The sequence below is a fragment of the Otolemur garnettii genome, unplaced genomic scaffold, assembly GCF_000181295.1.
Source record: "Otolemur garnettii isolate 467f Iridium unplaced genomic scaffold, OtoGar3 scaffold00017, whole genome shotgun sequence".
Lineage (NCBI taxonomy): Eukaryota > Metazoa > Chordata > Mammalia > Primates > Galagidae > Otolemur > Otolemur garnettii.
The window spans coordinates 1,871,627-1,887,691 of record NW_003852412.1 but is presented as its reverse complement, the minus strand read 5'-3'; the positions used below and the strand labels follow the sequence as shown (position 1 = coordinate 1,887,691).

At 35.7% G+C, this 16,065-nt stretch overlaps 1 protein-coding gene across 2 annotated transcripts in view; it reads right to left on the bottom strand.

Annotated features, from left to right (window-relative positions):
• Positions 1 to 692: 692 nt before the first annotated feature.
• The window catches only part of PPWD1 (peptidylprolyl isomerase domain and WD repeat containing 1), a 29,632-nt gene continuing 14,259 nt past the window's right edge, over positions 693 to 16,065 (bottom strand). For both annotated transcript variants that reach the window (XM_003785869.1, XM_023510867.1), the window contains 6 exons: positions 11,901 to 12,091; positions 9,620 to 9,809; positions 5,407 to 5,588; positions 3,692 to 3,773; positions 2,022 to 2,204; positions 693 to 975 (listed from right to left, as the gene is read on the bottom strand). In XM_003785869.1, the coding sequence (XP_003785917.1) occupies positions 832 to 975; positions 2,022 to 2,204; positions 3,692 to 3,773; positions 5,407 to 5,588; positions 9,620 to 9,809; positions 11,901 to 12,091 (972 nt within the window). In that variant the 3' untranslated portion in view covers positions 693 to 831. The remainder of the gene's footprint in view (positions 976 to 2,021; positions 2,205 to 3,691; positions 3,774 to 5,406; positions 5,589 to 9,619; positions 9,810 to 11,900; positions 12,092 to 16,065) is intronic.

Sequence of the window (16,065 nt, the reverse complement as noted above, 5' to 3'; positions counted from 1 at the left end):
GCCAGTGCCGTAACCACTGTGCTATGGGTGCCGAGCCTCCTTGTTACTATTCCTTAACAGTGATCAAAAGATAAAATATTTGTCATGAAAGAAAAACATGGCATTTTTTTTGTTTGAAATGGTATATAGTATCAGATCCTGGTATTTTTGGTTTTTTCCTTAGAGGAAGGATCTGCCCTTCTTTATGTATCTAAAGGCAAAATATCTGATATGTTTTTAAGAAGTTAAGGAACAGGTATATACCATTCTCATTATTAATCGTTTCCCCTTTCCCCATGGGGATACAATCTAAGCCCCCCCAAAATGGCTGCCTGGAACTTCAGATAACACTGAACCCTGTATATTCTGTTTTTCACTATACTTTTTTTAAATTTATAAATTAGGCATAGTAAGAGATTAATAAAAATAATACAATATAACAGCTAAAACATTTTACTACAATAAAAGTTAGGTGACTGTGGTCTCTCTCTTTCTCTCTCTAAATATCATACTATAGTCTTCTATTTTTGAAACATGGTTGACAGCAGAAAACAAAACTATGGGTAAGGGTGGGACTATTATATTTATTATTTAATTTGAGGCTCATTAGAAATTACCTTTAATCAGTGCCAGATGCCTGAGTTTATTCTCTTTCCATTTGTCATCTCTCAGGATTAGAAATATTGCAAGAAAAACCAAAGGCAGTTTTTTAAAAAAAATGGCCTTTAATGAAAAATATTGTATCTTTGAAACATGATTTGTATGTTCAGCAAGTCTTAAGCTTCCCAATGTTAAATGCTCTCATGTTTAATATTGCATTTTTATTTGCAAACACAGCAAACAAATCTTGCTTTACTTCACAGTAATGTTTATGATGCTGACATCCTCATAGGGCTTGTCTGTTTTGGGGTTGACTTTGACATTGGAGATCCTCTGCACGACTTCCATCCCCTTAGTCACACGTCCAAATACTGTGTGCTTATTATCAAGCCAGGGCTGTGTGAAAGGACAGAAGGGAAATCTGAGTGAGCACCTTAAGTTAACACAAATTGAAATTTATGCTTCATTTTATTAGATATTTAAAGGGAAGTACAATAATTTCTTAACAATAAAAAGCTTTAAAAAGTTATCACTTTATATGATAAAATATAGAAATGTAGAATGTTTTAAATAAATATCTACATCTTTCGGACCAAGAGAGCTGGAAGATGTTTCCTAAAGGTAAGTTACTTGACATGGTTTAAAGGATTGTGGCTAAGGTTTTTAAACATCTGCAGGAATCTTGCCTGAACAATTCAGGTGCAGCTTAGAATAGTTCAGGCAGCATGTACTTTGTTTGGCATTAGACAGATGGAAGTTCAAATGCTGGCTGCCTCTGCTACTTATTTGATCTTTGACAAGTTCAGCCCGTCTACATGTTTCCTTGTCTATTACTGAAAACTAGGGATAATAATACTATAAGTATTATGACTATTACATGAGATTATATGCTTGGCAAATAGTAGTTATATTTTTCTTACACTGCTTGATGTATAATTCCCCAAAAAAGTGTATAATTTTTATAATTTTGTAAAACTACATAGCAATAGAGTTAGATCTTATACTGTATTTCATCAAATCTAAAATACCATTGATTATGACTTATAGTCTGATTTCAGAGATATTAAAATGTTGAAAAAAGGTCTTAAACTTCAGAATTCATTTATATTCTATTTCTTCCATTCTAAAGATGAGGAAACAGACTCACAGAGCCACAATAATTTGTTAGAAGTTGTACAGTCAGTAGTGAATGGAAGACTTGACTTAAAACTCACATATCTTGAATCACGATATATTATACTTCCCAATACAATGAAACTATTATTTTCCCAAGTCTGAACTGATTTGTTATGTAATTTAATATTTTCTTCTCTAAATTATTCTCATTTTATATCCTAGCAGATATGAGTAATTCAGAGACTAGAGAAACAGCTCTAGTTTCCCCTGAATTCACTCTCTTAGATCATAACCTACAAAACTGTGGTGTACAATGATATACTTACTGTTGGTACTACTGTTACGAAAAACTGGGATCCATTAGTATTTGGTCCAGCATTGGCCATGCTGAGTGTATATGGTCTGTCGTGTCGTAATGTTGAATGAAATTCATCTTCAAATTCTCCTCCCCATATGCTTTCTCCTCCCATACCAGTACCTGTTGGATCTCCTGTCTGAATCATGAAGCCCTTAACAGAAAAGTACACAAAAGCATTTTATATTGTCCTTTTCTATATACATACATGCTCTATAGTGTTATGTTATTTCTGTCAAGAGTGCTTTATATTCAGTGAAATATTAACTTGCTTAACAGTCACTCTATAGAAGGAGTTGATTTAATCCTTACATTTAAATTTGGATGATATATTTCCAATGCTCAACCAGCACCTTATATTTACTGATTGAAACAAAAATGCAGAAGTCTTATTTTTTTTAATTTCTTGCTTATTTTATATTTTTATTTCTTTGCCTCTTTTTTTTTCTGGGTTGGGACAGAGTCCCACCCTATGCTCTGAGCAGAGTACAATGGTGTCATAGGTCACTTCAACCTCTGACTCAGGCTGTGGACATCCTGCTGCCTCAGCCTCCAGAAGTCACTGGGATTACAGGCGCTGGCCGAGGTGCCTGGCTGGGTTTTCCCACTTTTTTAGGAGTCGGGAGTCTCTCACTTTTGCGCAGGCAAGTCTCGAACTCCTGAGCTCAAGCAATTCTCCTTCAGCCTCCCTCAGTGCTGGGATTATAGGCATGATCTACCGTACCCAGCATTTATAGACATGACCTTTTATAATAAGCTAAATAAAACCATTTAATACTACAAAGAATTTAAGGATCTACATAGTATTTTTGTTTTGTGTAATTGCCCTCCTCTTTTTTTTTTTCTTTTTTTTGAGACAGATTATCAAGCTGGCACCCTGGGTAGAGTGCTGTAGCGTCATAGCTCACAGCAACCTACAACTCTCAGGCTCAAGCAATCCTCTTGCCTCACTTTTTCTATTTTTAGTAGAGACAGGGTCTCACTTTTTGCTCAGGCTGGTCTCAAATTCATGAGCTCAAGCTATCCACCCGCCTCAGCCTCCCAGAATGTTAGGATTACAGGCGTGCCACCAAGCCCAGCCTGCCCTCCTCTTCTGCTCCTCTCTTTCCCCAGATACTCTGGATTTGCTGGAGAGCCATTTTACTAATTCTTTTAGAGCCCTGAGATCTGATTTTTTTCCTCCTGGCATTTCTGACCTGCCATTAACCAAGAATTATATCACTGTCTCTTTTACTGTATGGAGTGCTGCTCAACAACACATAGGGGCTAAGTTGAGCTCACCCTGCTCCTCAATTATAATATTGGTTCTCACAGATAAGATGGCAGTGTGGCTCCTCTTTGATTGAAAAGCCACTAGGAACAGGTTACTTTGGTTACTGGTTTTCTCTCAGCATGAGTTTTTACTCATTATCTTACCCTTTGCTTTAGCTGCTGACAAAATATTGCTACTATTCGTGTCCTTGAGTCTAGATGTCTAGATATTCATGACCATCCATTCTTTCTTTAGCTTCCACAGTCCACTTTTCCTTAGCCCTTCTAATAAACTGGTAAAAGTGAGAGAAGTAGATTTCTTAGGCTTCAATTTCTTGCTATTCAATAACATACTATTCATTAAATCATATGGCATTTGTGTAAGCTTACCTTAATCATACGGTGAAATGTATGCCCGTTATAATAACCATTTCTGCTGTGAACACAGAAGTTTTCTACTGTCTTAGGGCACCTAGTAAGACATATATTAAAAATATGAAACTTATTTAAAGCATCTTGAGACAGTTCTCTTGGCAGTTCTGCTTTGTTTTTTTTTTTTTTTTTTTGGTAGAGACAGAGTCTCATTTTGTCACCCTTGGTAGAGTGCTGTAGTATCACAGCTCACAGCAACCTCCAACTCCTGGGCTTAGGCAATACTATTGCTTCAGCTTCCTGAGTAGCTGGGACTACAGGTGCCCACCACACTGCCTGGCTATTTTTTTGTTGCAGTTTGGCTGAGGCTGGGTTTGAACCTACCACCCTTGGTATACGGGGCTGGTACCCTACTCGCTGAGCCATAGGCACTGCCCAACAGTTCTGCTTCTTAATGCCTTCTGAATGTTTCAGAAGAATAGTCTATTTCTCATAACCTCATCTAATCTCAGAAGAAGCATAAAAGGCCATGTAAGTAGTAATGTATTCTTAGAGTTTAAGGTAGTATCTTAATACTTGCGTTCGACAGTATTGAGATTTCAAGATCATTTAGCAGTTTAAAAATATAGACCTAGCACCCTAATGTATATATATATACATGTAGATATATAAATCTTAAGATGGTTTACTACATATAGTAAGTTCCTGGAAAAGGCAGTTTTCTTATAAAAACAATGTTATGGTTCAGCAACACATTCCTGAGCAAGAAACTTATTCATAGAAATAGTATCTCCTAAATTCAGTTTTAAATGTCACACACTCAAGAATATGAAGCTTTCTCAATAATATTAACTAATCTTATGCAATGATTTCATATGGAGGATTATCACTTAATGGCTGTAAGACATGAAAATATAAGGGAAAATTGAGATTTTTTTCACTAAGTACATTAGGAAACAGGCTCAAGGTGTATGGTTTTGACCACTTAAAATAGCAGCTATCCAGGTGTCTACAATTGTCTAGTTCTTTGTTCAGTACCAAGACATGGTATAAAACATTTATATTCAAAATAAATAAGTACTTCTAAGGGGCTATAAAATGTTACCTTTTGGGCCAAGAATAGCCAGGTAGTCTATTGTAGGTACTTTGTATTGCATGTTAATTTTACAAACTTTTAAACTGTCCAGAATACTTTCTAACTTTTTTTTCAATTGAAGCCTTTGTTTTTTGTTATTTATTTTTAAAACATATAGCTACTGGCATGAAAAAGGTAATATATATATATTCATATAGCAAATTATAGAATATATTTTATAATATATATAGAGAGAACAAATTTCAGGAGGGAAAAATAATTATCCTTTCTCTAAAGATTTGATTAGAGAGGAAAACTATTTATATTAATATAATAAGCCACAAAATCTAGTTTGAATGTGCAGTTAATCACTGCACATATATATAGTGTGATATATATATAGTGATATATCACTATCACTTTACAGCTTACATTCAGCACTTTCATAGTCAATATATTTTGTCCTCATTACAAACCTGTATGTATAAAATTTTCTCATTTTCTAACATAACAATTATAAAGCTCAGGAATAGAATAGCAAAGGTTTCAATTCTTCAAATTCCTTAAGTAAATGTAACAAGAATTTTAAGTTGCAAGTTTCTTCAAATATACACAATTACAAATGTAAATGTTGTAAGCCAACAAAATGTGTACATACTCAACAGGAAAAAGTTTGATGTGAATGTCTCCCATGCTGGTGTGGATAATGGCACTATCTGAAACTCGTTTAGGTCCTTCAGCTTGAGTAGCTGCCATCACTTCTTCTTTAGAAGGTTTCTCATTAAAAACATCTCGGTCAGAATCTGCACTTTTTGTATCTTCTGGTTCTCGTTTGGTAAACTCAAGGAGGAAAGTAAAAAGTGAATATATGAATTAAAGTTTTCATCTGGTAAAAATTTATGATTAGGAAAATTTCTAATGAAGTATTTGAGGAAAAATAATTTATATCAGAATAAATATTTCAGGAATCACTTCCCATCACAGTTTGTGTAAGGTAGTTAAATTATTCTTACATTTGTCTAATATGAAGATAATCTATGTAATATAATAAACATGTTGCTTTCAAATGGAATTTAATTGTCTTTGTGTAGAAATTTTCTTGGGTACACTTATTTTAACAAGACAATGTTTTCATGTGATGTAACTCTCTGTTTCTACCTCCTGGTAAGTCCTAACCTGCCCTCTTGTTACTGTTTAGGTTGCCTGGGTCTGAATTCCAGTTTTGCCTTTACCAGTTATATGACTTTGGGGAAGTAAATTAATTTTTTCCATTTCCTCATTCACAGGTGAAGATAATAACATCTACCTAACAATGAAGGTAGCCATGAAGATTAAATGAATGGATATAAAGTACTTAGAGAACAGTGTCCAACACTTAAAGGATACTATATACATATTAACAATTGTTATTACTGCTATGAGCAGGATCTAGTGCTAGGTAGGATGAGGATTTGCAAAGATGAATTACTAATGGATCTTTACTTTTTAAATTTTCTGTTTTAGAGTCCCACTTTATCTATCTAAATCTAAACTCTGAAGTCTGGCAGAAAGATAGCAAATTTTGAGTGAAGTTTTAAAAATCTTAGGATCTTCAGAGTATAGGAAGAATTGAAAAAAGTCTTTCATTTGATAAAACTATTAACTTCTCAAGGCCTGTTTCTTTTACTTTTCTCTTAGTAAGCAGATATCTCTTCAATGAAAGCTCTATTTGATGCGAATTGAGTTCTAGGATGGTAAAACTAGCACCTCAGTCTTTGTCTTGCCTAATATCAGTTCTTTATCCACTTGGGTAGATTCCAAATAAAGAAACAACTAAGCTAGGATGTTATCACTTAACATCTTTTCTAAAGTTTTAAAAGGAATGACACGTCTATTTTACTATTTACATGAATTTTAAAAAGTTATTTGATTCAGCTCACATCCATTTGTAAAACTACTTTTATTTAATGTTGGATTTGAGAAAAGGATATAAAGTTCATATATATCATCTTAGTTTTGCTTAAGAATATGTACTTCAAATAAGTGAAAATTAGAAGAAATTCATAATAATGTTAGCTATATAAGGAAGCACTGAGTTACTTATTTCTGTTTCCTCAAGCTTCATAATGAATGTGTGCTTTCATCAGCATAAAAGTAAACTCTTGGGAAAAGAAAAAATTATATAGGTTGTTACTTTGCATTTTTACATATAGTGGATGGTATTAGTATATGGTAATTAGTATATGTGTTTTTAGTATTTATCAAGAATTATCTTGGACGGGGCATGGTAGCTCACGCCTATAATCCCAGCACTCTGAGAGGCCTAGGTTGATGGATTTTCTGAGCTCACAGGTTCGAGACCAGCCTGAGCCAGAGTGAGACACCCCTCCCCCCCAAAAATAGCTGGATGTTGTGGTAGGCACCTTTAGTCCTACTCGTGAGGCTGAAGCAAGAGAATCTCTTAAGTCTAAGAGTTGGAGGTTGCGGTGAGCTATGAGTACCATGCCACTTTACTGAGGGTGACCAAATGAGACTCTGTCTCAAAAAAACAAAACAAAAAAGAACAACAAAAGAATTATCTTTTAAGATTAATTAGCCGAGTACTGTGCCTCGTGCCTGCAATTACAGCTACTTGGGAGGGTGAGGCAAAAAGATTGCTTGAGCCCAAGAGTTGAGGTTGATATGATGTATGGCTCTTTACCCACGGTGACAGAGTCAAGAGACTAATTTTTACTTCATAACAGAGTTAAATTATAGGTGAAAAATTATAAATTATTTTATGTTTTTTATAGAGAGGTTCTTGTTCTGTCACCCAGGCTGGAGTGCCGTAGTACAAGCATAGCCTACTGCAGCCTTGAACTCCTCGGCTCAAGTGATACACCGCAGGCTCCAGAGTAGCTGAGAGTGTAGGCATGCATGTGCCACCATGCCTGCTGAGTTTTAAAAATTTTCTGTAGAGATGAGGTCTTGCTATGTTGCCCAGGCTGGTCTCAAATTCCTCAAGTGATCCTCCTTCCTTGGCCTCTCAGAGTGCTAGGATTATATGTATAAGCCACCACATCTAGTCTATTTTCCTTTAACATATACTAATAATTTTTTTAAATGACTTTGAAAGTTAATTATTTTTTAGAGACAGTCTCACTTTATCACCCTCAGTAGAGTGCTGTGGTATTACAGCTCACAGCAACCTCCAACTCCTAGGCTTAGGCAATTCTCTTGCGTCAGCCTCCCAAGTAGCTGGGACTACAGGTGCCTGCCAGAACACCCAGCTATTTTTTTGTTGCAATTTGGCCAGGGCCAGGTTCAAACCTGCCACCCTTGGTATATGGGGCTGGTGCCCTACCCACAGGTTCAAGTGAAATTCTCATCTTGAAAGAATTTATCAATTTTAGGTTGAAAACTTTTCTGGGGTAGAGAAACGGTTATTCTGTAATATTTATCAACTGCTGTTAATCTTAGTAGCATCATAATTGCTTAAAATATATCAGAAGAATGAATGCATATACTATAATGAGTCAGTCATTTTATTAAACTTTGTGGATTTAATAGTGAAGAAGACATAATCCCCTGTACTTATGGGTTTTATATTACCTTGAGGAGAACAATGTCAAAGCCAAAAAAATAAATAAACTCAGACTTAATGTTAAGGTTTCCAAGCTGAGACCTGAAGGATGAGTAGGAGTTGGGAAGAGGTATGTGGCTGGTAAAAGAAATAGGCTGTGCAAAGGCTCAAAGCTTACAGAAAAAAAAAGCTCAGTGCCTGTAGCTCAGTGAGTAGGGTGCTGGCCACATACACTGAAGCTGGTGGGTTTGAGCCCTGCCCGGGCCTGCTAAACAGCAACAACAACTACAACCAAGAAGTAGCCAGGCGTTGTGGCAGATGCCCATGGTCCCAGCTACTTGAGAAGCTGAGGCAAGGGAATAGCTTAAGCTCAAGAGTTGGAGGTTGCTGTGAGCTGAGGTGTCATGGCACTCTACTGAGGGGTGACATAGTGAGACTTTGTCTCAAAAAACAAACAAACAACACCACTTAACTATTGTAAATGGGATATTCAGTATGGTCAGGGAAGCAAATGAACTAAAAATGGAAGAAAGGTAAACTTACAGAATTGAAGAGTGCCAGCTATCAGGGAGTTACTAAAAGCTATTAAGCTGAGAAATAATTGGTGATTGGGTCTTAGAAAGTTCTCGTCAATGTGAAGGGGTAGAGGTCTCTATACCTTCAGTTATATTATATATATATATATATATATATATATAAAGCAGGGGTAGAGGTCTCTATACCTTCGGTTTTTCTGCTCAGAAGAACAATTAAGACAGCACTATTCTTAATAGCTTTGTAGTTTGATTTTGAGCCCAATTTCAATAAAATGCAAAGAACTTTTAAGTTCTCTAGAGGAAAAAACAAATTCCACAGGAATAATAATTCCAAGGTAACACCATTATAATAAAGTTAAAAGTTAAAGGAAATTAAAAGGAAATGCATTTAGATAGGAAGCTGTGCAAATTTAGGAGGGATTAATTATGTTCAAGAGTGAAAGATGAAAAATAATAAAAACACTAAAAAGAAATTTTAAAATCCCACAATGAAACTATTTTGGATGCAATTATGACCATAGCCACTAACTTCGTATCATCTTAGATAACACAAATAGTTACTGTAGAAGCTAGGTTTAATATTTTTAAAAACATGATGGAAAACAGTACAAAATACTTAAAATCAACTCCTAGTTAAAAATTGTACAATATTAATATTTTATGATGATATTCTGATTGCTTAGAAAGTCTGCTGGTACTGCCAACATTCTCTTTAGTTGAAGACACAAGCTAAGAAAACTCCTAAGCAAACTGGAAGAAAACATAGAGTCTTGTTTCCTAGTACTTCCACATACCATATAAAATCTATTCTTTTTGAAAGATGTGCAGACTATTGTTGGGTCAGCTTGAATATTCTGAAGAACAGGGTTTTCAGAAGCTTTCATCTCTATAGTAGTTGCAGCACGATGCTTTTTGGCTATTCCCTGGAACAAAGCCAACTGCATCACTCTAATATTTTCTTGCTTGCCTAAGATCCGCACACACCTAGAAAACGTAACAATGTTTTATACAATAAAATTATCAGAATTAACTCCCATCATAACAACTTTACACATAAAAGCCTAGGAATCAACTATTGTATCTATGTGAAAAATAACTAGTGAGAGGTTTTTCTACACAAAGGTATCACTTTATTTTTTTCATAACTAATTTTAATGTGGAAGTTTTTTTAAGTTTCAGAATATTATAGAAATAGGAATATTTGGTTACATGAATTGCTTTTGTAGAGTTCGAGTCAAAGTTTGTAAGTGTGGCATTGTACCCGTAGACGTCAGTTTTAACCCTTCCCCCAAAGGTATCACTTTAAATGAGTAATTCAAACTTACATTTCTCAGGTTTAAAAAAAAAATACAATTGTGAAGAGTATAAAAAGCCACAGACTGGGAGAAAATATTGTAAAAGACATCAGATAAAGAAAGGACTGTTACCCAAAATATACAAAGAACCCTTAAAACACCATAATAAGAACAAAAACAACCCACTTTAAAAATAGGCCAAACACCTTAAAAGACACCTCACCAAAGAAGGCCTACAGATGGCAAATAAGCATATGAGAAGATGGTCCACCTCATATGCCATCAGGAAAATGCAAACTAAAGCAATACACCAGGACGCACCTAATAGAATGGCCAAAATCTAGAACACTGATAATACTGAATGTCGGCAAGGATGAGCAACAGAAATTCTCATTCATTGCTGAAAGGAATGCAGAAGAGTACAGCCAATCTGGAACATAGTTTGGCTGTTTCTTATAAAACTAAATACTCTGTTACCATATGATCCAGCAATCATAACTCTTAGTTGAAACTTAACGTCCACACAAAAACTTGTACATAGATGTTTATAGCAGCTTTATACATGATTGCCAAAATTCAGAAACAACCAAAATGTCCTTTATTATATGAATAAATGAACTGTGGTACATCCAGACAGTGGAATATTATTTAGTGCTAATAAGAAATAAGCTATCAAGCCATGGAAAGACATGGAAGAATCTTAAAGAATCTCACATTACTAAAGGAAAAAAGGCATTCTGGAAAGGTGACATACTGAATGATTTTTAACTATCTGACATTGTATAAAAGATAAAGCTAAGGAGAGAGTAAAAAGATCAGGGGTTGCCAAGGATTATGAGGGAGGGAGGAATGAACAGTTACAGCACAGGGCATTGTTAGGGCAGTGAAACTATTCTGTTTGATACTATATTGGTGGATATGTGCGATTAGGCATCCGTTCAAACACAATGTATAACACCAAGAATGAGCCCTAAACTATGGAGTCTGAGTAATAATGATGTGTCCAGTGTAGGTTTATCAGTGGCAACAAATGTCGCAGTCTGGGGGAGAATGTTGATACTAGGGAGGCTATGCATGTGTGGGGCTAGACAGTACATGGGAAATCTCTGCACGTTCCTATCAGTTTCACTGTGAACCTAGAACTGTTCTAAAAACTCAAGTCTGTTAAACACAAAAACAAAACAATCATTCCTATTATTTTAATCTTTCTGCAAGCCTCAAAAATTTGTATTGCCAAGAATTACAATATAAATATATGTGGGAATGTATAGCACAAGATGTTTTTCTCCTAAAAAGTTAAGTTCATTTACATTCAGTGATAGTATCTGATTGTCATTATTTTGTACTAAGACCAAATGGTCTGTTTGCACAAAAAAGGCTTATTGTGGTTTCATACATTTTAACTTCTGATTTTATGTCTAGCAGGATGTAATGCTGAATTCTGTGGTTAAAATCTTTGGCAACATTTAACATGATCCAGGCTAATTTAAATCAATAAGCAAAAGACAGACTGAAACTTGTTAAAAAAGAAAAAAACCAACTTGAAACTATGCATATCTTATTTCCATTTCTTTTACAAACATGAGTGGAAACTTTTTACATAAGATTATAAACAACTGAGAGACCACAGAAAAATCCAGTCAAAACATTTGGTTAAGTTTAGACATTTGGGATCATGCCACTTGTCTTGGAACAAACAAAACTCCCATTGTTTTTCTGATGGAGGAAATGGTGCCCTGTAAATGCATTTCTAAGAAACACACATCATATTAAAGCTTACCGGTTTGTCTCCACATTTATAACTTTAATGCCTAGCATTGTTCCATATAGCACGAAGTGTCCAGTTTCATCAAAAACTATATTAATTAATCTTACAGCATCCACCTTCTCCAACTCACGTTCTACAGCCATCCGTCGGCCAAATTCCATATCTGGTAGCTGTTGCCTCATCTGCTGTAGTTCAGTAAACATCTAGGAAACAAAGATTAATTATATATATATACACATACATATACAAAGAAAGGTATCATTTATAAATATATGTATATGAAATATAAATAGAAGCAGAATACACTATATTTCTGTACTTAACATTTTAAGAGGAATTCTAAACACTATAAGCATGAAATAAAGACATTAATAAGTTCAAACATTAAAATACAGTATTTTAAACTAAATGATGATTGTATTTTCTACTTAAAAAACCTAGTTGGTTAATATAACTGCTTTCTCTATAGAAATAATGATGTATCTACTGACTTGTATTTTTAACCTTAATGGTGAAAAATCTGCATGGAAGCCACATATGTAATTTCTAATTTTCTAATAGGTACCTTAAACATTCCAATAGGTACATCAAACAAAGTAAAAAGAAACAGTTGGAACTCATTTTAATGTTTCATTAAACCCAGTATATATGGTTACTTGAAATAACTTGGGCAGTTGTATCAGATTACCATTAAGTACATATGATTTAAGAGAAATGAATATTTTTATGAGTGTCCTTTATAGTTTGGAAATTTGGGTTACTTTTCTTTAGATGTTTGACACACAAATTTCAAGATGGGGTAACATGTCAATTACTATATATATTAATACACTACAAATCTTCCAAAAGATGATCTTCACATTCTGTTTTCTAGACATTCAGGTAATCAAACAATAGAATTCAAAGGCAGGTCTCCACTGCAGGTGGAAATAAGCGACTGTGTCTCACTCATGTTTGTGTTCACTGATAATCCCCTCCAGCTCTTCTAGATATGTAAGAAGCCATCTTCTCATCTAGATATGAGAAGAACCAGACACTAAGCTGCAGAACTCACAATGAAGTGTGTTAAGATAAAAGTATGAGGCAAGGTGTTTTAGAGCAGGTAAAAAGCCTAGGTGTTAGGCTTTCTTGTTTCCAATATCAAAGACAGATGAATACATACTGTATTCAGTATCTGTGTGCCAGGATTATCCTAGAATGCTGGACTTCCATTTTTGCAGAGAGAAACTCATGACCCATTTTTCCTAGAGAGATGAGTCAGTTTTTATTTTTATTTATTTTTGAGACAGAGTCTCATTTTGTTGCCCTCAGTAGAGTGCTGTCATGTCATAGCTAACAGCAACCTCAAACTCCTGGGCTTACGCGATTCTATTGCTTCAGCCTCCCAAGAAGCTAGGACTACAGGTGCAACGTCTGGCTATTTTTTTGTTGCAGTTGTCGTTGTTTAGCTGGCCTGGGCCGGGTTTGAACCTGCCAGCCTGGGTGTATGTGGCTGGTGCTGTAACCACTGGGCTATGGGCACTGAGACTGTTTTTTTTTAAGAGATGAGGTCTCACTCTGGCTCAGGCTGGTCTCAAACCTGTGAGCTCAGGCAATCCATCTGCCCCATCCTCCCAGAGTTTTAGGATTACAGGTGTGAGCCACTGTGCCCAGTAAGAGTCAGTTTTTAAAATGTAAGATTTATAGGTGGCCACCTACCCATGCTTAAGTATATTTCACAAATGTTTTATTCAACCTGGTAAGTACCTTATCAGAATATTTTTAGAGTATTTTAGCCTTGATAGCAGGGTCTCTATAAGAGACAACTGTAAAGCTGTATGCAGTGACCGTGGTTTCATCCTATTCAATTTCTTATCTGTTAAACTAGGACTCTGAACTTTGTAGAAACTTTCCTCCCTGTTCTTTAACACAGAACTGTGAGATTCAAGACATTTACTTGTCATTAGCATTGTAAATAACTAATGTAAATAATGGCTTTTTTGGCAATCTCTTGTTCTGAATCTCAGCTTCTGTTTAAGCTTTACTACTGACCACCTCTTACCATCTCAGCCCTATAAATGAATAAAATGTTCAAGACAACAATGAAGTAATAGCAGCCCAGAGTACATGTGTTAAGAGATTTATGTCCAGAGACTGATTCTTAATGTTTCTTGTCCTGAGGAAGCTTGGAAGAGCTTATTATATTTAAATTTCATGTAGTATCTAATTATAGCCACTTTTAAAGAAGAAAACATCACTAAGGAAAAGTTCTCTTTAAAATTAAAGAATGGAAATGGCAGACAAGAAAATCTATCATAAGGATGATTTAGCTAGCAAACAGATCGTCAGATTTGTCTGGAATCATATTACTTCAGGCAGCCCCAGTTCATTACCATTTGTCACCAAAACAAGAGTACCATTAATAAGAGTTGAAAGAATTGATGAAGAACTAAAAGTGGGAATCCAATATAAACTGGTCTTTACCAAGGACTATAGAACTGTCAGTAGCATATAATAAACGCTGTTGCTATAAAGGTTCAACCCAGACTTTCAAAGGATCCAACATACCGTTAGTAGTCACAAAACCACCTAATGACAACAGTTGAAACTCAGGTATGCACAGAAACCACTTAACTGTGCACTGATAAAAATGCTTATTCTACAACTATATGCTGTAATAAACTTTTGTTGGTCTAACAAAGACTAGAGTCACTTTTTCAACAAACATCTGAGTAATTCTCTGTCAGGTACTGTTCTTAGTGCTGGTGATAGTCATGACCCACACACAGGTTAGTCTACAGAAGGACACATTACTCAGATAATATGATCATATGAAATACTCTAAAGCAGTTATTTTCAACTGGTGTGCCATGAAAGGTTCTTAAATGTGCTGTGAAAATTTTTAAAGATTAATTCAATTAATTTCAAAAGAAATTCAAAGCACAGGGCTGTGGCTCAAGTAGTAGGACACCGGCCCCATATACTGAGGGTGGTGGGTTCAAGCTCGGCCCCAGCCAAAACTGTAAAAAAAAAATAAGTTCAAAGCACAATATTTTTTCACTTTTTTTTGATCACCATAACTTAAGTGTGTTGGGGAAGTTTTAACTACAGGTTTAAGAGTGCTATGAGATAAGGCTGAAAAAACACTGCTTTAAAGGAAAGAGTGATACACAGATTAAAAAAGTTGTTGTAGGCCAAATGTGGGGGCTCAAGAACTTTGGAAGGCCTAGAGAGGAGATTGCTTTAGACCAGAGTTCAAGACCAGCCTGGGCAATATGGTAAGACCCTGTCTCTACAAAACATAAAAAATTTAGCCAGTGCACGGCAGTACCTGTGGCTCAGTAAGTAGGGCGCTGGCCCCATATACCAAGGGTGGTGGGTTTGAACCCAGTTCTGGCCAAACTGCAACCAATATATAGTTGGGCATTGTGGTGGAAGGCTGAGGCAAGAGAATCACCTAAGCCCAAGAGCTGGAGGTTGCTGTGAGCTGTGACGCCATAGCACTCTACTGAGGGTGACAAAGTGAGACTTTGTCTCAATTAAAAAAAAAATTTTTTTTTTTTAGTCAGTGCATACCAGTAGTTCCAGCTACTCGGGAAGGTGAGGTGGGAGGATAGCTTGTGCCCAGGAATTTGAGATCACAGTGAGCTAACACTGCACCACTGCACTCTAGCCTAGGTGACAAGAGTAAGACCCTGTCTCTTTAAAACAAAAAATAAAAACAAAAGAAACAACAAAAGCTGTTCTAGAGTGGGTGAATAGTGAAAACTTCCCAGAAGTGACTCTTCAATTGCAATTTGAAGGATGAGTGCAATAGATAATGGAGGAATGTGAAGAGTAAGGACGTTTTCACTCCAGGTAGAAAGAATAACATACAAAGCTCCTGTGGTGGGAACCATATTCAAGAAACAGAAAGAAGGCCCAAATGGATACAGAAAGAGGTAGGGGAAAAGGTGCTTCTTGAAAGGCTGGAGCTACATAGGCCATGGTGTTGATCTTTATCCTAAGAACAATAGGAAGTCACTGTAAGGTTCTAGACAAAGGAATGACATGACCAAATAAGTACTCTTAAAAAGACTGGTCTGGGTGCAGAGTAGATAATAGGAGGAAGCCAGAATAGACAGTAGGTCATGCAATAGGTCAGGCAAAAGATCATGAACTATGGCAGTCATAGCTGTGCTAAAAATAAATAGGTAGA